Consider the following 21,881-nt stretch of genomic DNA (forward strand, 5'->3'; position numbering starts at 1 on the left):
CAAACGAGAGGTGCGGTAGGTTTCGAAACTAGAAGGGGTTAATAAGTTAGGATATATTGTAGGGGGTTTATTATTTTTCTCAATGAAAATATTGTTTCATTGTTTCATTGGTAAGGATGTGTAAAATGATTCAATAAAGAATATTTTTTAAAATTAACTAAAAGACTAAAAAGCCCTCAAACGGTTCTCTTTCAGCGGGCCAACACTAAATAAACCCTAACCCTATAGCATTTAACAAAACCCCTATTGCTAGTACGTGATAAACCCTGAGACTGAGACAGTAGCGCGAGGAACACTTCTGCGAAAGCGAGAGAAACGAATATTTCTTAGTTTTGATTAGCTATGGCCACCTCCATAGCTTCGCAGTTACAAGCTATCAAGACGTTGGTGCAAGCCAACGAAGAACCGCTCAAGAGGCCCTTCACGCGCCCTTCTGTCTTATTTAATCCTAAAGAAGCTGCTGATGTCGATATTGAAACTATTCTAAACATTGCACTTTCAGGTTCATTTAATTTTTCATCGCTGGTTTTCTTTTTCTGTTTGTTTCCCGGGAAAATACCGTGATTTTGCTTTAAATGAATTTTTGCGTTTACGAGGAATATTTAACTGGGAAAATTAGGAGGAAAATGTTAAACATTCTTTTCGTGAATATTTTACCGTATTAAAATTAAAGTACTTAAATTTACAGCTTAGGTTAGTTGTTGTATTAAATTTTAATGCCGTTCTTTTTTCTTGCTAACACGTGAAAGAGTTGCAAATGATTTTGTTTCATTTTAAATTAGTGGAATTCAGTTTTTATTGATAGCAATTGAACATTGTAGATTGGTGACATTCAATGTTATGAAGGGTGTAATTTGGTTTCTATTATTTTGGTTATGAATTTCCACAAGTAAGTTCTTTGGTTGTTGTTGTTTGTTTTTCAGGCCTAGAGGTTCTTATAAGTATGGATGAGCGATTCAGAAACTATAAGAACGATCTATTCAGTTATAAAAGTAAAGATTTAGATAGAGAATTGATGGGTATAGAGGAGAACAATAGGATCGACACATCAATAAGTTCTTACTTACGGTTACTTTCGGTACATCTTCAACAACCTGCATCACTCAAGACCCTTGAGTACTTAATTCGCAGATACAAGTAATTCCAATGTTTAATAGTACTTGCTTAGTTTGAATGTAACTTTTTAATATTCTTAGATGCTATTTTTCTTCCCAGTTATGTGCTTAGAAGTAATGATTTGAATTTCAGGATTCATGTATACAATAGCGAGGAGTTGATTTTATGTGCTCTGCCGTACCATGACACCCATGCATTTGTTCGAATAGTGCAGTTACTTAACCTACGGTGAGGAGTATGTTACTCTTTTAGATTGTTAGATTTGATGTAGTAGGTTTGATGAAATTTGCTTTATTTTGATATCTCTTTCCTTGTCCTGTAGAAATAATAAATGGAAATTTCTCGAAGGCGTTAAAGTCTCAGGTGCACCACCGCCTAGGACAGTCATAGTGCAGCAATGCATTCGTGATATGGGGGTGTTGGAGGTTTTATGCAACTATGTGAGTGTTTGCTCCATTACCAACTGGTAATTTGGTCAATATCTTGTTATATGTGTAATATGATTGACTATTCTGATGTAGGCATCTCCTACAAAGAAGTTTATGCCTTCAAGTCCTGTGGTCAGCTTTTGTACAGCAGTTGTTGTTGAAACTTTGGGCTCTGTTATGACTATTGATAGTGATGCTGTAAAGAGGATCCTTCCATTCGTGACCTCTGGGCTTCAGCCTGGTACAAAAGGAGGTTCAGATCACAAGGTGATGTGTGAAACAAATTGTTATTGAATAGGGGTTGATAGCTGTTATCAACTCTATTTAGCATGATGCTTTCTAATAGATGATACACACTCATATATAATGAAAGGAGACACTTAGTGTTTGAATTGCTTATGGAATTTGAACCTTATGCTGATCCATATATGCTTTTATGCTTATTTTAATGTTTACATTTCTTTTTTCTGTGTTTTTGGCATGTATGTTTCAATTTTTTTTCTTTATTATAAGAATAAAGGTGTATANTAAGCCTTTTCTTTTTATCTATATTCCATTAAATCCTGTTAAATTGTATATTATTCTTGACATTTTGATGATACATAGTAACTAATAAGGTGTCTTATGAAATTCAGAAATTTCAATCCATTGTTCTCTGCTAATGTAATTGAGTAAATATGAAAGCCTTTTATAGTGTTATTTTCTTATATATTCTATGATTTAGTTCTTTGTTTATGAAAGTTATTTCCAGAATTGAGTTGTTCAGCGTCTAAAATGATTATAATTAACTACTAAATTTTGGTCACCAAAATATATATTCGGCCACTAATAAAATAGTCACGAAAACCTATTGGATTCTACATTCAGCGTCTAAAATGATTATAACTAACTACTAAATTTTGGTCACCAAAAGATACATTTGGTCACTAATAAAATAGTCGCAAAAACTTATTGGATTTCACATTTAGCGTCTAAAATAATTATAATTAACAACTAAATTTTGGTCGTCAAAAGATACATTGAGTCACTAATAAAATAGTTGTGAAAACCGTTTGGATTCTACATTCAGCATCTAAAAGTATAACAATTAACCAATAAATTTGGTCACTAAAAGATACATTCTTCGACTAATAAAATAGTTGCGAATACCTTTGACGAAATTACCCTTACACCTTTGGCGTCTAATTTTTGTGGTATTTGCGACAAATTATTAGACACTAAAAGGTACATTTTGCAACTAATTGATTAGTCGCTATACAATTTTACCAAATTACCCTTAAACTTTTAGCGTCTAAGTTGGGGGACTAATTTGACCAGCATTTAGCGACTATTTTGCTAGTCGCTAAAAAAAAAACTTTTCGCGTCTAAACCAAAATTTAGACACGCTATGAATCTGCGACTAGCCTACTGCAACTAAGGAGCGACTACCAAATTTAGACGCTAAAAATGGCTTAGCGTCTAAATGTGACTTTCTGCGTCTAATTTTGCTAGACGCAGAATGCTTGTTTTCTTGTAGTGACACCAATTTGGCGCAGCTAATGGCGCTGGGTTGGAGTAGAAATTTGCGTCATTTTGGTGTAAAAACACCAAAATGACACAGGGTTGGAGATGCCCTAAAGCATGTGATTGAATCAATCCTGAAGCAACTGAATTCTTGCTTTGGATACTGGAGCTGTGGGATCTCTTCAAGGCAAATCTAAAGATGAAGTTCAAAGAATATTGATGAATGGTACAACATCAATGGGCAATGCCTTAAATTTTTTGAGAAAACATGAAGGTAGCGTTTGGTTAAGGGAATGTTTTATTATTCGAGAATATTATATTAATGGAAAGGTAGATTACCTTGAAGATTACTGAGTATAAAATATTTTTGTGTTTGGTTTGCAGGGGATTTATAATTGATAATAGTGTTTGGTTGACAGTAATTTTATATTACATAAGGTTATTTTACAAAAATACCCGTACTAGTTTTGATGTTTGGGAATCAATTATGGCTTTGCTTGGTTGAAGAGGTATAATTTTGCCCATTTGCAATTAGTTTCTATACTTGGGCGAATCTTTTCTAAGTTTTTGCCTAAATTATGTAACAAAATATAACCATTGCAAACAATTTTCAATTTTTATTCTGGGTAACTGGTTCTTTTACAAAGCAATATTGTCTTGTGGGAAATGACCAATGAGCCTTTTTTCCTAAGCCGCACAAAGAAATTTGAAACATAAAATAACAAACACAGCAGCAACAATGTACACTGCAATACTGGCATTCATCGCCCTAAACACACCATTACAAACCTGCACAGACATCAACCTCAAGCCCAACAGCAACACCCACCAACTGCTAAACCAATATACACAACTTGTTGCTCAAACATGCAGTGCAGGCTCTCAACACCCCTGCCCAGTCGTCATACGATCATGTCCCGTTCCTCCATAACACCGTCACCTAATGCATCAAACATGCAAACCATATCCTGCAGTAAAAAACCTGCTGCACAACTAAAAACTACAACCAAAGAGAAAACACAAAACAACAACCCACAAACAACAGAAAACCCATTCCTCCCTCTACAGCATACCAGACATTGAAATGCACCCAACCCCACCAAAAATCTCCAAACACAGAAGCAAAATCCATAATCCACACCCCCTTTCAGCCCATTCCGAAACACATCCCACCATCCATACATCTGATGAAACTGTTGCAATTTAGCTATTTGAAACAAGCATTTGTATGTAATAGATATTTCAATAGAAAAGAAACATAAAGTTGTGTCTTATCATAATGTTGGATTGTTTTGGAATTTTGTTTTGTAACACATGAACTACTTTTTGTACAATAGTTATGGAAACACAGAATTTACAATAAAACAATGCGGCCGAATGCACGTTACTCTAGCTTTAACCTTTTTTGCTGTTTTCACAGATCTGTACAAGTTAGGAAATCATACTTGTTAGTGATGCAAATACAATTCATGACCATGATATGGTAGGTCATGATCAATGGTGACATAGCCCATATTATATTAAATCGACAATTACAACAGCAAATGTTTACCACTGCCTCACTCTACGCAACGTCCAACAACAGTTTGTCTTGGAAAGATTTGACGTCATCCTCCTCAAACCAATCCTTTTTCATCTGTGGTGAGGCACAAGTTACACAACAACATAATAAATAATCAATTGTATCTTGATGGAAAATGATGTAAAAAATTATGAGTGGCAATGGAACAATGCAGCACTTACAAAGTACGGATACCTTTCGATTAGGGAAAATTTCGCTGGTGCACATTCGAGGAACTTATATATATATAAAGCACAAAATAGCCGCAATCAGTTTGGTTCCTTTGCTGGGGCACCTGGACACACATAACATTCTGTAAGTCAGTGAGCATACGCACAAATGACAACGAAAATCCAAAATGTGACCCCTGTGGGGTGTAGCCCTATACACATCAGGCACCATGAGAGGTATATCAGCCACTCCGTTAGTCTTTCTCGTTGTTGTTTCAACAGCAGTGATATCGAGGGCAAACTTGCGGAACAAGTTGTGGAATTAAAATTAGCCACAATATTAGCCACATACTCCAGCACAAGTGAAAAATTTGGAGCAGGATCTTGAAAATTGTTGGAAGACCTTACTTTCTTATCAGAGGTTCAAACCTCCTTGGGTTAGCCGATCGAAGTGAGTCCAACAATAACATGCAGCTTATGTTGGGTTCTGATCGCGCTACTTCCCCAAAGTTGCATAAGATCAGCAAACTCTAGTGACCCCTGCATATACAGAAATGTAGAATATTAGCACCCCCATCAATAGAATCAAAAATTACCTTGCATTTATAAAAATCAGCAAACATTGACTAACCATAATACAATGGGAATGAGCACATATTTCATAGAGAATATATCCTCTTTTTTAATCCATTTCACAACCTTCTACCTACCAGCTCGTACGAAATACAAGAAAAACCACATGGAATCGAGACACTTGAAATCCGATATGTCAACATGTGTAGATCTTGTCCACAGTTTCCTATCATAACCAAAACTATCAACACTAACAAAAATTTTTGATTTAAAAATTACATGGATGCAGGTGAGAAGCATTCCCCAAGTGCCGATCGAACGTATTGCTAGTCAACATTTCATGTTGTCTACTAGTGGCAATACGGTTACTTGCCCGTCGTGGAAGTTTCTTACCTATAAAGAAAATTAACCTCATTATTTTGTGAAACGTTATTATGTTCCCCAAAGAACAAATATATGAAACCATATTCCTTACTGTCAAATTTGCTCTAACTAGATACCATCCATATAACGTCTAAATCACCATGGCAGCCATGGTCGGCACTAGTTGGTTTGGCCCTCTGTACGGGTTCCATTCCCCCTAAAAATGCATAATATGTGCAAATCGACTTCATCAAATACTGATAAGTCTTCCACAAAGAAAGTAAGAATTTATGAAATCACATTACTGACTTTCATCTTTGTCCTCTCTGCACACTGGTCATGTGGCATGTGACTGCCCATGGCACCTAATCTCGGCACTTTCCCCTCTCTACCTTTGTGTAGATGTCATTCCCCCTCAACATGTGTAAAAAATACAGATGACAATCAAATTGAAAAACATGTAAAAAAAGAATGAGGAAGTAAAAAGCAAAGGTAATTCTGTTATACCTTGCACTCAAGATAACTGTTGCAGCACATGATAATTGGATATCATAATAACAACAACAACAATATATATGACAGTATGCAACACCATTTCATATTGTGATTACCATTTAATTAACAACATTTACAATCCTTAACAAAACCAGGGTATTACACAACAAAAGATATTCATAATGGGATATGGTTAAGTGCTAACACAATGCACTATCACACATAATAAAAAAGTACACAACATCCACAGTCTATACAATGCATATACTACACCATGGTGTTTCATAGTAAAAAATACACCATACCCATGCAACTGACAGAGTTCTATTAACGTAGCACATTCATCTAAACAAACATATCAATGCACAAAAAAGTTAAACGCTATCATAAATATATTACTAATCATCAAAAACTGGACGATACACATTACTTGTGAGCTGTTTCCTCACAAACTCCCGCCTAAAATGAAGTGGTAACGCGAAGAAGAACTCAATTTTGTGAGGTTTCTTACATATCACCTCCCCTGCCTCCAGCAGCTCATCAACTGTGAACTCATCCAACTCAGCTATTGCATTGAACAACGAATTCCTCTTGTCCTTCTCTTTAGACTCTCTTTTAAAAAACGATGCAATGTCTTTAATTTGTTTGCAGGTTCCTTCAAATGCTTTGCTAAACCTGCCCATCTGATCCATGAAGTCAGAAAAACCTTCATCCTTAACCTTCCTCTTGCCGCTGCTGACAGCCCTCCTACTAGGGCCACCTGTGGCTGTCTGACATGTAAAACCAGCCATCTCTTCCTTCATCTGAATAGTGCTTTGGCCATCCACCTCAAGATCGACATCGACGTCCATATTTGTCTCATTAATCGCCTCATTTTCTGTCTCAAAAGCCTCTACCGCATCAGCAGGGGTCTCTGTAGCCCCTCCGGTTGCTTGATCTTTACCAAACACTATGACTAACAAGTCATAGTGGGGGAATGGTCTGTGCCACAAGCCTTTCGCGGTAGAATGACTCTACAAAAAAATAAATAAATAATATGACAGAGGAATGAAAGTTTAAAAAAAAATTAAACATGTAAACAATTTCAATCAATAAAAAGCACTTACTTTAACTCATTCATTGAATACATCTTTGGTTGCGGTAACACACTTCTTCGCATCATTCCATCTAAATCCACTGCCATTTTCTATCATCTCATTGATCGCATGGTACTGGTGCTTTAGTAACTTATACCTCGAATCAATGTGAGGAATTGCCTTAAGGCCATGTCCAGGATGCCTCTTGCAGCATTTTTTCCAGTTGGGACAGAAACCCAACTTTAACTGTGCCATTATCTACACCCCACTGATTGCTTTGCTTCAGTATTACAAGAGAGTCAACTCAATGAGCATCTTCATTCTTCGTCTACTATTTTTTGGTCGCGGTACTCTTGGCTTTACCCTTTCCTTTTGTGTTAATGTTTGGTATGTCCAAACTCAAACTCTTTTCACCACTTTCGTTTTTTGGATCTGAGTTGTCCATTCTATAAAGAAACTTCAATAACACATTAGATAAAAACACAGCAAAGTAGCCCCAAATTTTAAATGATTTATACTACAAGAAACGAAAGAAAATAATAGAGAAATTGTAAAAGTTGTTACACTGAAAAAATATATGCACGCCACAGAATGAAAAATAATAACTAAACAACTCCAATTTAACATACAACAAAGCATCAACAACTAAAACATAACAGAAGAGAAAATCCAGGTGCTACAAGTGTTTACAACACAGTCACAATAGAAACAAAGTAAACCGATCAAATTGTTTGCAATAGAAGACATCAACATGAACACACACATTCAATAGAAACCTTAATAACCTGACACTACGTATTTCACAAAGAAATCCAACTGTTGAACATTTCTTGAGCTAAATTATCTCTCCACACAGTCCACGCGGCGCTCGTCTCCACATGCATTATAACTTCACCACTGTCCTCCTCGTCGTCCTCGACGTTGCACACTTCACCGACCTCACTCTTGATTGGGTCTGTTGGCAGTTCATTTCTAATGAAGTTATGTAAAAGGCAGCATGCTGAAATAATGTGACATAACCGGGTAGAATGATGTTTCTCGCAAAAAACCCCATCTTTTCTTTAGTATACCGAAACACCTCTCAATACAATTTCTTGCTTGAGAGTGTTTTATGTTGAAATATTCTTGCAGTGTCGCTGGTTGACGACCTTGCCTCCACTCATTCAAATGATATCGTTGCCCTCTATATGGTGCCAGGAACCCTTCCCCATTAGTGTATCCAACATCACATAAGTAATAAAACCCTACCATGAAATTAAACATGTTAGAATAAAAAAACCATTGACTATATTACTATATACAACTATAGAAAACATAAATTGATCAAGGATTTACCTTGGGTGACCTTTAACCTATGTCTCCTATTGATGGCATCCCTCAACACCTTACCATATACAGCTGAACCTTCCCACCCTGTGAGGAGATAAATAAATTGCATGTCCGGTGTGTAAACACCAAGCACATTCGTTGCAATTTCATTCTTTAGGGTGCAATACTTGGGTTTGTCAACTGAGTCCACGTGAACCCATATATATGTTCCATCTAAAGCACCCAAACAATTCTAACAGGATAGCAAAAACAGGGAAAGATTAAATTAATTTCTAGATAATGTCATAAGCAAACAAATATGAAAATGATAAACCGAATGGGTACAATGTGTACTTGAACCATTTCCATCTGTCATCAGTTGAATTCTCCAAGATGGGATCTGGTTTTTTTAGCAGAATTTTATGCAGTCTCAACACAGCTTGCAGCACTCCATGGAAATTTCATGAAAACTGTCTCACTAGATCTTTTTGGTTTCTTTTAAGAACTCCATTCTCACATGGTATGCAATTATGTGAAGAAAACTAGCCACCATCTCTTCTATAGTTGTATTTTTAGTTGATGTTAACTCGCCAATACTTTTTAGTAAATGACACAAAACTGTCAAACGATTTGACATCCATTCTACAATTCTCAAGACATATGTATCACTATCGAGAACCATGTTCGTAAATTAAGTGACCTAACATTATGTCTCTCAATTCGATCGCACATATCTTATAAGACGCCTACCCATGCTCTTAGATAACGCCTAACTCCTGTAAGTTATAAAAACCCATAGTATTCTATTCTATGCAGCATAGCAAGCCCAACAATTAGAAGCATGGCGAACATGCTTTCCATCATGTGTAATTGCAAAAGTAAGATTGTGACCAAAACATCTTCTGCCTTAGGGGTAAAACAAGCCATGATTGTTTCACCTACTCTTGTACCAACAAGCAAATATACTCACAAACACTATACTATTTCAATTCACAATTAAAGTACATCAATACCAAAGCCACTACACTAGACAGTCAAGACAAACTGTGGAATGGCAACCACCCAAACCCAAACAACAAAATGTAAAACCCAAAGGCTACGAATGCGTACAGTTTAGGAAGATATATACGACCATTTCAAACAGCACATCACAGAAAAGAACATCCACCAATCACTTTACACTGTGCATACCGCCTTAACAAACCAAATTGAAAACACACAATTTGAAACAAAACAGGGAAGCTTACCTGAATTTAAACCAACATGCTCCATCTCTACAGCGACCATATCATATTAAAAATAAAGACCATCAAACCATGCCCAAACACTGACACTTCAAACCAGATAATCATGCCAACAACAGGCCCCTTTTCATTCAAACACAAAATCAACGTATTGTGTGCAAGTTCTGTGTATGAATGGACAAAAAAAATTGACCCTTTCGTTGAAGTTGTTGATTACTGAAAATGGCAAATTAAATCACACAAAATACAGTATTACAGAACTCACCTAACTCGATTAAAATGGATGGAGATTGACAGAGAGAAATTGCTGGACTTGGGGACTGGAACTGCTCAACGACGAACAAAAATCAATGCATCAGTGTATGATTAATAAACAGCAACACAAATGTTCGGTGAAAGGAACCAACCTGGTATGCTTGGCGGTCGATTGGAGAAGAAAGAGAACCCTAATAGCACCGCTGATTTTCATTGTGGAGGAAAAGAAAAAACGATGATGGATTAGGGTTAATTGAACATAATATGTATTTATAGTTTTTTCAAAAACAAGGGCTTTTTTGTCTCTATAAATTAATATGGGGGGCAGAGAAAAGTCATCCTAACTCAATTTGGGGAACTTGTAATTTAAAAGATATATAAGGGAAATGTGTCTAGAATAATAAAATATTAAGGGCAAAATAGGGTAAAAAATATGATTACCCCGGTAATCTAACATTAACACCCCTGGGAAGGTAATCTGATTACCCAAATATACCAATAGTAAACATTATTTGCAATAAAATATTACTGTAATATTTATTTGCTGACCCAAACGAGAAAATCTTGAAAATTAAACAAAGATTACAAGATGAATCCTATTTCACCCCAAACCAACGCACCCTCAATTTAAACTCGGTTAAGGTAAATTATGCTTTGACCAACTTTGAGGAGTTAAATACCATTTTTATCCCTCATTATAATAATAAGTAAATTAATAAAAATTTTCTAACCCTCAAATTGGTAGAATTTGCAAAAACTTACGTCCTTTTAAATTTATTTCAATAGCATCCTCTTCTTTAACCTTCACATCTTCATCATCTCCAAACCAAATCCAAAGCATCCAATCCACCACCACCACCAACCCCTTTCTTTTCTTTCTCTCTCTCTTCCCTTTTCTCGTCTCTTCTACAAGCGGCAGTTAAATCTGGTTGCCAAGATCTGCTTGCAGCCGTCAGGATCGGCCGGATCTGCTCCTCCTTTGTCCTTCTCTCTTCTCTGCCTCCTCTCTTTCTCCTTATCTCTTCTATTATGTTAATTTGTGTTAATGAAGGTAATGTTAATGGAAGATGTTGGTGTGTGTTAATGAAGGTAACAGGTGAGCTATCACTGAAGAAGAGGAAGAAAGTAGACACCTAGGGCGTAGGGGTTTATTGTAGGTTTCAAACCTAAAGGGGTTTGTGGAAGCTCTGTTTAAAATGGTTTTTTGTAATTCTATCAATTTAAGGGTAGAAAGTAATTTATTAATTTACCCATTACTACTTAGAGGTAAAAATGGTATTTAACTGGTTAAAGTTTGGTCAAAGCAGAATTTACGGAGTTTTAAATTGGGGGGAAAAGTATAGTTTTCAAACTATGAATGAAAATATGTAATTTTGCCTTAGGGGGATAAGTGATTCACTCTATCAGTAGCTTCTCTATGCTGAGAGAAAACGGACAACTAAAGTTAGAAAGTAACTAGGGGAATGCTCGCTATGTTTTTGTCAGTATCTGAAATTTCCTAGAAAACCTATCGAAGCAAACAGTCAACTGGAAATCAAGCAAATCGCCCGGATCGGATCGGTTAGTTCTGTAACATAATTGACTAATATTTTCTTCTGTTTTATTGTCGATAATTCTTGATATTTTTTTTTTTGTCTGAAATCGTTCCGATCTTCTGTTCCAGTAGGTTCAGAGTGAAATCAACCCCATTGAATCTAATCTTTCTTCTGTTTTTATTGTCGATAATTCTTGATATTTTTTTTTTTAGTCTGAAATCGTTCCCGATCTTCGTTTCCAGTAGGTTCAGAGTGAAATCAACCCCATTGAATCTAATCTTTTTCTTTGTTTTATTGTCGATAATTCTTGATATCCTTTTTTTTTTAGTCTGAAATCGTTCCAGATCTTCTCTTTCCAGTAGGTTCAGAGTGAAATCTAGGGCTGATTTATAAGTTGAATTCTGATTGTGGTTTTCCACTTTTCCAATTTTGCCGTGAAATTGATGGGAAGTTCTTGATGTTTGGTCACTAACTTATACATTTTTGGCAACTAACCTTGCTGCAGTGCAGAGTCTTCCCTTTGGTGAAAGTTGATGGCTTCTTCTTCTTTAGTAATCTGCGGTGAAAATATGACGTTTTCTTGAGTTTTAGAGGCGAGGACACCCGCTACAGTTTTGTCAGCCATCTTTATGTAGCTTTGGCGTGGGACGAATTGTAGACTTTCTTGATGAGGAACTGTTGAGAGGTGATGAAATTTCGGCATCCCTTTAATACAATGAATGTTCAAGATTTCGGTTATCATTTTCTCAGAAGCCTATGCATCTTCTAAATGGTGCCTTGAAGAACTCGTAAAGATCTTTGAAAGCAGGAAAATACTGGGCAAATCGTGATACCAGTTTTCTATAACATAGTTCCATCAGATGTAGAGAAGCAAACTGGGACCTTTGGGGATGGATTTGCCAAGCTTCAAGAACTCTTAAGGAGAGTCCATACAATGCTGCAGAGATGGAGCATCGCTTGACAGTAGCAGCAAATATACCTGGCTTTCATTAACAAAAGACAGGTAATGAATTATTAATTTACTTTGGACATTTTAGCTGACTTTCCTTTTTGTCATGGTTACAACAAATATGTAGCTTGAAATTTAAAGCTCTTAAATACCACCGTCGCCAGATAGCTAATTATTAATATATTTTTCATTAAGGTAAAGTATTTTTCAGCTTAACTCTCTTACTATTTTCAGCGTCAAGATGTGGAATGCTTAAGATGATATATATTGTTCAGAGTTTGCAATCTAATTCCATCAATGAAATATAAATTTTGATGCCCTTGAGATTTTCAATGGGAGCTGCCCTTCGGTCACAAATCTTTACTAGCAAAGTTACCAGTCAATTTTCTAATCATTTTTAATTAATAAAATAAAGAGAGAAATTTAATTGGGGAAACAAATTTAATGTTTTAAGTTTAAGAACGAAGAAAAATGGCCTATTTCTTTGATCAATTATTTATAAGTTTCATTCATCAGAATCAGATATTGGAAGTAAAACAACCATTTTTTTTTGTTTGATATATTTATATTCTGTTATTACTAATTTATATGTATATAATTTTCCATTTTGTTAGGCCACCAGCCATCTTCTACCTAGAATTGTCGATTTTATTTCGAAGATGTTGAATTATATTTCGCAGTGAAGTCGAAGCCTTCCTGGAAGCTATCGCATTTATTTTGGGAATCCTGAGGATCTAGCATTTCCTTTTGGTCAGGTTTCTTCTATTTAGAGGAATTAAATCTACGTGATTGTAAAATCACAGAGTTACCTGCAAAGTCTTGGCCAATATGCCTCCTCAAATCTTTACAAATAGCTGGAAACTTGTTTGAGAGCATACCAAAAAGCATTAAAAGCCTTCGTAAGTTGATGTTGCTTGATGTAAGCTTTGTTCTAGGCTCTCAATGCTTACCAGATCTTCCATGCCAGCTAGAATATGTAAAAGCAACGAGTTGCACATCACTGCAGAAAGTATCAAACTTATCAATCCTATTAGCAACTATGGAGAGATCACAAAATAGAGCTCTCAGCTTCATCAATTGTTTGAAACTGGTTATGATGGACTTGCAAAGTCTGTGGTGATGCTTTAGCCAAATTCGGCAAAATTCAATTCATCGGTGGGAATTTTATGAGGTGGTCTCTCTATCTCTCTTTTCATCTGATTTCAATTTCATTCTCTTCAGATCAACTTTTTTTCTGCCTTCTCTCATACGACTATTTTATTGTACAGATGGTTTTCCGTGATGCAAAATCTTTTTTGTGCTTCCTGGAAGTGAAATTCCACAGTGTTTAACTTTCAGAATACTGGAGATAATATAGAGCTACCACAAGATTTGTTCAATTGTAACTTAAACGGTTTGGCCTTTTGCACTGTCATAGCCTTCGGAGAATCATCATATAAAGCATGATTTGATTGTTAATTGTGAGTTGCTTCTTAAAACTAAGGATGGTAACAACCAGAAAGTTGCTGTTGGCTTTCTTCAGGGTTGGTACAAAGATGATGCACCGACTCTCTGTGCCAGATCACGTATTCCTGGGTTATGATTGCAATATGTATAGATCTGGCTTTCCTGAATTCTCTGACAATAGTCGGGCCATGGTTAATTTCTTATGTTATAACATCGATGGAAAACATTGGAATGTTGCAAAGTGAAGAAGTGTGGAATCAGTTATCATACAACCAACACTTGGGAAGCGGTGGAAGGGTCAGTAGAAGTTGCGTCTCTACTGAGGAAGCACGGTCCGGCTTAAGGTAAATAAGATCCTTTTTCATACCAGCACTGGTTATTTCACTACTGTTGTCTTTTAGATCTCTCTTTGCTTGGTTGTCTCTTTTAGATTTGTTTTCACGCTTAAATTTTTTTTTGAGTGGTTTTCTTTTGGATCTAAAAATATCATTTACACTTTCACATGAGGATTAGTTGAGGAAATACAAAAATATTTGATTGATGATTATAGGAAAATCTGGGAAATAAGTTTTAACCACTTTGGTATTAGCTCATGAATACTTAAACAATGATATTAGTAAAGAATACAATTAAACTTATTTATTATAATACAACAACAGTTTGTAACAAATAAATAAATAAGAGAGTGATGTGAGTGATGTTATTGCCCTCACTTTCAAAAAACGGACCCATTTAAACTTTAGTCTAATATCTAACAATTTGCATGTATTTGTAAAATAACCTTCTATTATTTTATGCATTATCTCATATTTTAAACTTCTTTTGTTATATCTGAGATAACAATCACATTCTTTTATTTCATATATTTTTTTTTTTTTTTTTTTGGGTTTTATATTAATCACATACAAGATAACTATCAATTTATAAATTCAGTAAAATTCGATGAACTGTTAACTTTTGAGCAGACTCACATTGATTACTGTGCACGACCCTTTTTAGTTTCTTAAGTTTTTAATTCCAGTAAATGGAAATATGAAAAAAGAGAACAGTGAGGTGCATCTTGCACAAAGTGGGGTTAAGTAGAAAAGCAAAAAAAAAAAAAAAAAAAATAAAAAAAAAAAAAAAAAAGGTGCTGCCGAGAGAAGCTAATTAAGAAATAAAGGGAAACTTTGGGGAAAGCTCATTAGAGCATCTCCAAATGACTCTTTATATGACTAAAAACTCTTTATTATAAAGAGTCTGTCCATAAAAACAAGAGTCTGATAGACTCTTTATCCTTTAAATATAAATTAAAAAATGAGTTTGACTCTCCACATCTAGAGAGTCAAATTTCACTCTTTATCCTAATTTTAATTAATAAACTACATGTTTCTATACATTTTATTTATTAATTTTCTCTCTTATTAAGCCTCTTTCTTGAAAATAAAGAGTACTTTCATTAAATTTAAAGAGTTCATTGGATTTGAAAAAAAAATTGGTTTTTATATTTAGAAATCAATGAAGATGCTCTTTATTTATATGAAAGATGTTCTTTAAAATAAAGGACACTATTGGAGATGATCTTATATATTGCCATCATCAGTAGAAGTTGTAAGAGTATGTAAATTGATGTTTCTCTGGATCTGAAGAATGTCTCATCAGTGGAAGTTGATGACTTTTTATTATTTTTTCAGTAATCGTCAGGTGAAGTACGATGTTTGCCTTAGTTTCAAAGGTAAAGACACCCGCAACAATTTTACTAGCCATCTTCGTGCAGCGTTGTATCGAGCAAAGATTGAAACTTCCATTGATAATGAGGATGATGAACTTATTGGGCAAGATCGTATGAATGCCATTGAAGAATCAAGGATTTCTATTATCATTTTCTCAGAAGGATATGCCTCTTCCAAATGTTGCATGGAAGAACTTGTACAGATTCTTGAGTGCAAGAAAAAGTATGGCCAGCCTGTGATACCAATTTTCTATAATGTGGACCGATTGGGTGCAACTGATGTTTTCAAAAATCCTGAATATTTGAAGCAAATGCCAGAAACACAGAAGAAATGGTTTATTGCATTGAGAGAAGCAACTGATCTAGACGCTTTCGACTCAAATTTCTTTTGGTAACTCATGAATTAGTATTCTTCCCTTAGAATTCTTCACTGTTTTTAGTACTTCTAATTTCTGTTGACTTGCCCCCTTCCACCCCCAACCCCCGAACATTTTGCCATGATCATGACTGATACATTCATTGAATTAGTCCAGATATTTATAACAACACTTGAGTAAAAATAGTTAAAATTTAAAGCTCTTAAATTTCACGTCATTTGATGGTTGGTCATTTTTTTTATTTCTTCAATTAAGTAGTATTTTTTATTTTTGGTAGAATCTCATTGACTACCCTTAAGATGACCAAATTCATCATTCGAATAACAAGTTTCACACTTATTATCAAATGAACCCTTGAAAGTTTGAAAACTGTATCACATATATCTCTTTGATCGAACTTTGTTATCTTGCCGTTAGTGACAGAGGTATAAAATGCTAACTTTAGGCTTCTAAGAAAGTGTTTCAATAATTTTTTAAGAAATGTCCATATGTGACAAGTTTAGAGTACATTCGTATTAGGTTTTTTGGAAGATTAGATTGATTAATTCCTAAGCAATTTTTTTTTCCCTAAAAATTGAATAAGAGGTGTAATAGGGTAATTTGCTCATGTAAACATAACGGCAATGTAACAAAGTTAGGGCAAAAGGGTATTAGTGATAAAATTTTAAAACTTTAAGGGTCCCTTTAATAAGGCAAAAGGGGTATGAGTGATACAGTTTTCAAACTTTGAGGGTGCATTTGATAAAAAGTGTGAAAATTGTCATGCGAGTGATAAATCCTGAAACCTGAAGGGCAATCTATGTACTCCCTTTTATTTTTATCACGCTTGAGTATTGAAATTCATCAATCTCATTGTTTCAATATGCATTTTTCTTTTACTATTGTGAGCATCGAGATATGAGATATTTCAAGCTAAATATTATATGTAAATGATAGGTTACATTTGAATAAATCTAAATTTTGATGCATTTATTTTCTAGTAAGAACATGTATCAGTTTTCTAATTATACAAACTCAATAATATCGAAGAGCCATTTAGTTGGGAGGTATGCCTCGCTTTAAAGGATGGAGAAAGTGGCCTATTTTCATGATTAATTATTAGTATCATATTCATTTAACAACTTTTGGAAATAAAATTAGGTTTTGTCTTTTTATGATTTATTTACACTTTGATATATAAATTATTTATTTATTTTTTAGGTGCGAATCTGATCTTGTAGAGGCAGTTGTGAAACGTGTTTTGAAGATATTGAACTTGATTGGAGTACAATCAAGAATCAAGAAAATTGGATCTCTACTACACACTAGATCAAAAGATGTTCGCATTGTTGGAATTTGGGGAATGAGTGGTATAGGCAAGACAACTATCACCAAAGCTTTATTTGATGAAATTGAAATTCAGTTTGAAGGTTCTTACTTTGCTTTAAATGTTAGTGAAGAATCCAAAAGTCTTAAAAGATTAACTCTCTTGCGACAAGAGCTTTTTTCTGCCATATTAAAGGATGGACCTTCTGATCTAGGAAACATCTTCACAAAACTAAGTTTTGGAGCTTATAAAAGGGTTCTCATTGTTTTAGATGATGTGACTTCATTAGAACAAATAAAATTTTTAATTAGAGATCTTCATTGTTTGGGTCTAGGAAGTCGAATCATTATAACAACAAGAGATAGACAAGTGCTTAAAAATTATGGAGTAGATGATGATCTTATATACAAGGTTGATGCATTATTTCATCATGAAGCTCTCCAACTTTTTAGTTGGTATGCCTTTCAACAAAATCGTCCTCCCTCTAGTTATGATGATTTGTCAAAAAGGGTAGTAGAATATGCTAAAGGTGTTCCATTAGTTGTTAAAGTATTGGGTTCCTTTTTACGCGAGAAGACAGAAAGTGAATGGGAAAGTGCAATAAGTGATCTAAAAGGAAAACCTTGTAAAGATATCCAAACGGTGTTAGAATTAAGTTATAAGGAGCTAGATGATTATGAGAAGAATATATTTCTAGATATTGCATGTTTTCTTAATTGGGAGTGTAGAGATTTTGTAATAAAATTTTTGAATGTTAGTGGTTTCTTCGCAGAAATTGGAATAAGTGTTCTCATTGATAGGTGTCTTATCACTATTTCAAACAACAGAATAACAATGAATGCTTCGCTTCAAGAAATGGGTTGGAAAATTGTCCAAGAAGAAAACAGTAGAGATCCTAGCAAGCGTAGCCGTTTGTGGTATCATGCAGACATCTATCATGTGTTGAAAAATAATATGGTAAGAACCAAAGGCTTTAATTTTATTACGTATGGATCTACTGAAACATAAACTTGTGTTAGTTCCACTTTTCCTTGTGCATTAATTTTGGTAATAATGTGTTTGGGTGGGTTTAACAGATGTACTATTTTAAATTATCATGAAAAGAAGATTGAAAAAGGAAAATAATGTATTGAGAATTTCACCATTGAAATCTTTATGTAGGCTTTTAAATATTTGACGCTAAATGATTATCTTTTTTCATTGGTAGGGGAGTGAAGCAATTGAAGGCATATGCTTGGACATGTCCAAAATAACACATATAGTTTTAAATCCTCGTGCTTTCGCAGAGATGTCTAACTTGAGATTCTTGAAAATATATAACTCACAAGGTGAAGTGAGTAAAAATAAGCTGTGTGCTACCGAAGACCTTGAGTTTTTTTTCGGTGAGCTAAGTTACCTCTGTTGGCATGGATGTCCATTGGAATCATTGCCATCAGACTTTTGTTTAGAGAATCTTGTTGCACTTGATATGCCTTACAGTGATATTCAACAACTTTGGACTGGTGACCAGGTATATGCTAATACATAGTCTTTTTCAGATTATTGAATATCAGATATGCTAATTTGTATTGGTCATTTTCACATTACAGATTCTTTTTAATTTAAAAACTATCGACCTCAGTTACTCCAAACGTCTACAGAAAAGTCCAAATTTCTCGCTCACCCCAAATCTAGAGAGCTTGATTTTAGAAGGCTGTACAAGTTTGCTTGAGATTTCATCATCTATTAATTGTCTCAATAAACTTGTTATCTTAAACCTAAGGCAGTGCAAAAGGCTAAGTAGTCTTCCAACCAGCATCGACTCAAAGTTTCTCAGAAAAGCTATTCTTTCTTCTTGCTCAAATCTCAGGGAGTTTCCAAAGATATCATGTAATATAGAAGAGTTATTTTTAGATGGAACTGCAATAAAACAATTGCTTCCCTGGATCGAAAATCCATCTAGATTAGTGACACTGAATTTTGAAGGCTGTTCAGGACTTGAGTGTCTCCAAAGCAATTTATGTCTGATGAAGTCCCTTGAACATCTTAATCTCTCTGGGTGTCCAGTACGTGATTGGTTGCCAAATAGTTTTGGAGGTTTAGAAGCTTTAAAGGTGTTAATAGGAGAGGAGCTTGCTCAAAAAGAAATACTATCACCCATTGCATCTTTGCAGTTTCTGAAGGAACTAAATCTGACTGACTGCGGTGTTGTGAAGTTACCTAGAAGTTTTAGAAACTTGTCATCACTTGAGAGTTTATTTCTGGGCAGAAACTATTTTAAAAGCATTCCAGCAGGCATCTTACGACTTCCGAAGTTATGTTATCTTGACTTGAGCTATTGTCAGAGGCTTCAATTCTTACCAGAGGTTCCGAATTGTATACAATATGTAAATGCAAACAGTTGTACATCACTGGAAGGAACTGCTGTTTTCGAAAAAGTTAGCTTCATCGATTGTTTCAAACTAAAACAAAATGAACTTCTAGACTATGTGACAGAGGTGCTACTGAATGTTTGGAACCTATTACGTGTAAGATCTCTCAATCACTCACCCAATCCATTTAATGATCTTTTCTTTATAAATAAGTCTGATTTTAAAGCTTCACACAATAACTGTAACAAACGACATTTTTCTTGATACAGCGTCGGAGGCCAAGACTTAGTGCTTATATCTGTTTCCCTGGAAATCAAATTCCAGAGTGGTTTACCTTTCAAACTATTGGAGCTTCTGTCAGTGCAATTCAAACATCAGGTAAGCGTTGTACAGGATCAGTTAGTTTTGCTGTGTGTGCTGTTGTGTGGTTCATAAACTATCAAGATGATGGCCACGGCTTGGTAGTCCGTTGTGAATGCAAGCTCGGGAATAGAAATGGTGCGGTGGTACTTTACTATGGTATCCCACCCGACCGTATTAACTCAGAGCACACCTTCCTGGGATATGATCTTCACATGTGTAACTTTGATTTATCTGATAGTCAATACAGTGACGATTATGAAGTGAACATCCAATTTTATGTCGAGGATTTAAATGGTAAACGGATAGACGGTTGTGGGGTGGAAAAGTGTGGTCTTTATTTATTGTTCCATAATGTAATGCGGGATGATAATGATGGTGATGATGAAGAAGAAGAAAAGATGCAGGATGATAATGATGGTGATGATGAAGAAGAAGAAAAGATGCGGGATGATGATAATGGTGATGATGAAAATGAAGAAGAAGAAAAGATGCGGGATGATAATGATGGTGATGATGAAGAAGAACCACCCCTTAAGAAGTTGAAGGGAGTTTTGTTGTAGATCGATCTTGGGTTGTTTCCTTGGGAGAATCATACTTTGTATGGTGTCGTATATCACTTCGTGTATATACGGTAATTACTCATTTCATCTGGACCATTTTGTTATTTAAATTCTATTAGTTTAACCTTTTCAGTCTACATTTATTAAATAATACTTTGATACAATATTATGGTATTTTACCATTGCACCTCGAGGGTATGATACTATCAAAATGAAATTCCCGTGATAAAGCTAAGTCTACTATACATAATAGAATGACCATTGAGTTTTATTTTGCAGGTGACAATGTGCGGGGTTTGAAGGTAAACAATAAGATTGCATTTTTTGCATATCATTTTGTTATTGTTTTCATGCTTACAGTCATTTTGAATGATTTTCTTTTGGGTCTAAAACATACGTTCATATGATGGATAAGGATTCACCTTCCAGTTTTCTAGTTTTATTTCTCAAGTAAAACTCAAATTGGTGATTGGGATTAAAATAGGAGAATTAAATTCATACTGGAACTTAATTAATCAATCAATAATGTTTCCTGTTGTTATGAGTATTGATTTTATTATTTTGATGATTATAGTCATTGTGTTTTTCTTTTTTTATAGTCATAAGCCTGTATATTTAAGATGCTTTATGTAATTTTATTTAATTCATATTGCAATTGAAATCTTGATGAATCTTTTTCAGATAGAAATATCAATGACGTATAATTCATGTTTCTATCTTAACCAAATCAAAAATTTCAAATTTATTTTGAAAAATTCAAATTAAGCATTTTTATTAATATAAAAATTGTGATTTGTTTTTTTAATTAATGTCAAATGCTCTATATAAAACTTGAATGTGAATGAGTTATGAAACCAAATAATAATAATAATAACAATAACAATAATAATAATAATAATAATATCATGCATTTTAGAATTATATTGTTGATGTTAAATGTTCTGAAACCCAACCCGAGGTAACCCGGTTAAGAGGTCGGGGACCTGCAGCAAGTTTAAAATATAGCAAACACACCTTTGAAAAAATACGTAATAGTCTGTGCAAGTTTGAATCTAGCAAACATACCCCTGCAGCAGTTAGGTTTTCACTTTTCTGACCAAATTCCAACAATAAAAATTCAATTCAACACCATCACCTTAACCAGCGGCCTCCATTCTATAAAACCCCTTTAACATTGACACTTGGTAACCC

General features: G+C 34.7%; 4 protein-coding genes across 4 annotated transcripts in view; 3 read left to right on the forward strand and 1 right to left on the reverse strand.

Annotated features, from left to right (window-relative positions):
• The first annotated feature begins 248 nt into the window (after window positions 1-248).
• LOC116120546 (uncharacterized protein At3g06530-like) lies at window positions 249-1,838 on the forward strand. The gene is made up of 5 exons (XM_031406497.1): window positions 249-502; window positions 924-1,137; window positions 1,249-1,344; window positions 1,439-1,556; window positions 1,638-1,838. The coding sequence occupies exons 1-5, from the start codon at window positions 343-345 to the stop codon at window positions 1,836-1,838; spliced, it is 789 nt and encodes a 262-aa protein (XP_031262357.1). The 5' UTR covers window positions 249-342.
• A 6,247-nt stretch (window positions 1,839-8,085) lies between these two features.
• On the reverse strand, window positions 8,086-12,252 carry LOC116120547. Its single transcript, XM_031406498.1, has 4 exons — window positions 12,123-12,252; window positions 8,621-8,827; window positions 8,364-8,529; window positions 8,086-8,257 (listed from the first exon to the last, which is right to left on the reverse strand). Exons 1-4 carry the CDS (start codon window positions 12,250-12,252, stop codon window positions 8,086-8,088), a joined length of 675 nt encoding a protein of 224 aa, XP_031262358.1.
• The window catches only part of LOC116120523 (disease resistance-like protein DSC1), a 52,751-nt gene continuing 42,397 nt past the window's right edge, over window positions 11,528-21,881 (forward strand). The window contains exon 1 of the mRNA XM_031406475.1: window positions 11,528-11,652. The gene's annotated coding sequence lies outside the window, so the exon portion shown is untranslated. The remainder of the gene's footprint in view (window positions 11,653-21,881) is intronic.
• LOC116120525 (disease resistance-like protein DSC1) lies at window positions 15,629-20,997 on the forward strand. The gene is made up of 6 exons (XM_031406479.1): window positions 15,629-16,124; window positions 17,311-18,373; window positions 18,624-18,926; window positions 19,006-19,923; window positions 20,037-20,761; window positions 20,970-20,997. The coding sequence occupies exons 1-5, from the start codon at window positions 15,652-15,654 to the stop codon at window positions 20,688-20,690; spliced, it is 3,411 nt and encodes a 1,136-aa protein (XP_031262339.1). The 5' UTR covers window positions 15,629-15,651; the 3' UTR covers window positions 20,691-20,761; window positions 20,970-20,997.

The sequence above is a fragment of the Pistacia vera genome, unplaced genomic scaffold, assembly GCF_008641045.1.
Source record: "Pistacia vera cultivar Batoury unplaced genomic scaffold, PisVer_v2 Contig94, whole genome shotgun sequence".
NCBI classification, from domain to species: domain Eukaryota; kingdom Viridiplantae; phylum Streptophyta; class Magnoliopsida; order Sapindales; family Anacardiaceae; genus Pistacia; species Pistacia vera.

Excerpts from the sequence above, each read along its gene's own strand:
- LOC116120547 (XM_031406498.1), bottom strand. The coding sequence starts at position 12,252 with ATGGCTGACAAAACTGTAGCGGGTGTCCTCGCCTCTAAAACTCAAGAA. Across the intron at positions 8,530-8,620 it reads TAGGTTAAAGGTCACCCAAG|GGTTTTATTACTTATGTGAT; the intron begins GTAAATCCTTGA and ends ATTTCATGGTAG. Across the intron at positions 8,258-8,363 it reads GCAAGAAATTGTATTGAGAG|AAATGAACTGCCAACAGACC; the intron begins GTGTTTCGGTAT and ends TAACTTCATTAG.
- LOC116120546 (XM_031406497.1), top strand. The coding sequence starts at position 343 with ATGGCCACCTCCATAGCTTCGCAGTTACAAGCTATCAAGACGTTGGTG. Across the intron at positions 1,345-1,438 it reads GTGCAGTTACTTAACCTACG|AAATAATAAATGGAAATTTC; the intron begins GTGAGGAGTATG and ends CTTGTCCTGTAG. Across the intron at positions 1,557-1,637 it reads TGGAGGTTTTATGCAACTAT|GCATCTCCTACAAAGAAGTT; the intron begins GTGAGTGTTTGC and ends ATTCTGATGTAG.
- LOC116120525 (XM_031406479.1), top strand. The coding sequence starts at position 15,652 with ATGTCTCATCAGTGGAAGTTGATGACTTTTTATTATTTTTTCAGTAAT. Across the intron at positions 18,374-18,623 it reads ATGTGTTGAAAAATAATATG|GGGAGTGAAGCAATTGAAGG; the intron begins GTAAGAACCAAA and ends TTTCATTGGTAG. Across the intron at positions 19,924-20,036 it reads ATGTTTGGAACCTATTACGT|CGTCGGAGGCCAAGACTTAG; the intron begins GTAAGATCTCTC and ends TTCTTGATACAG.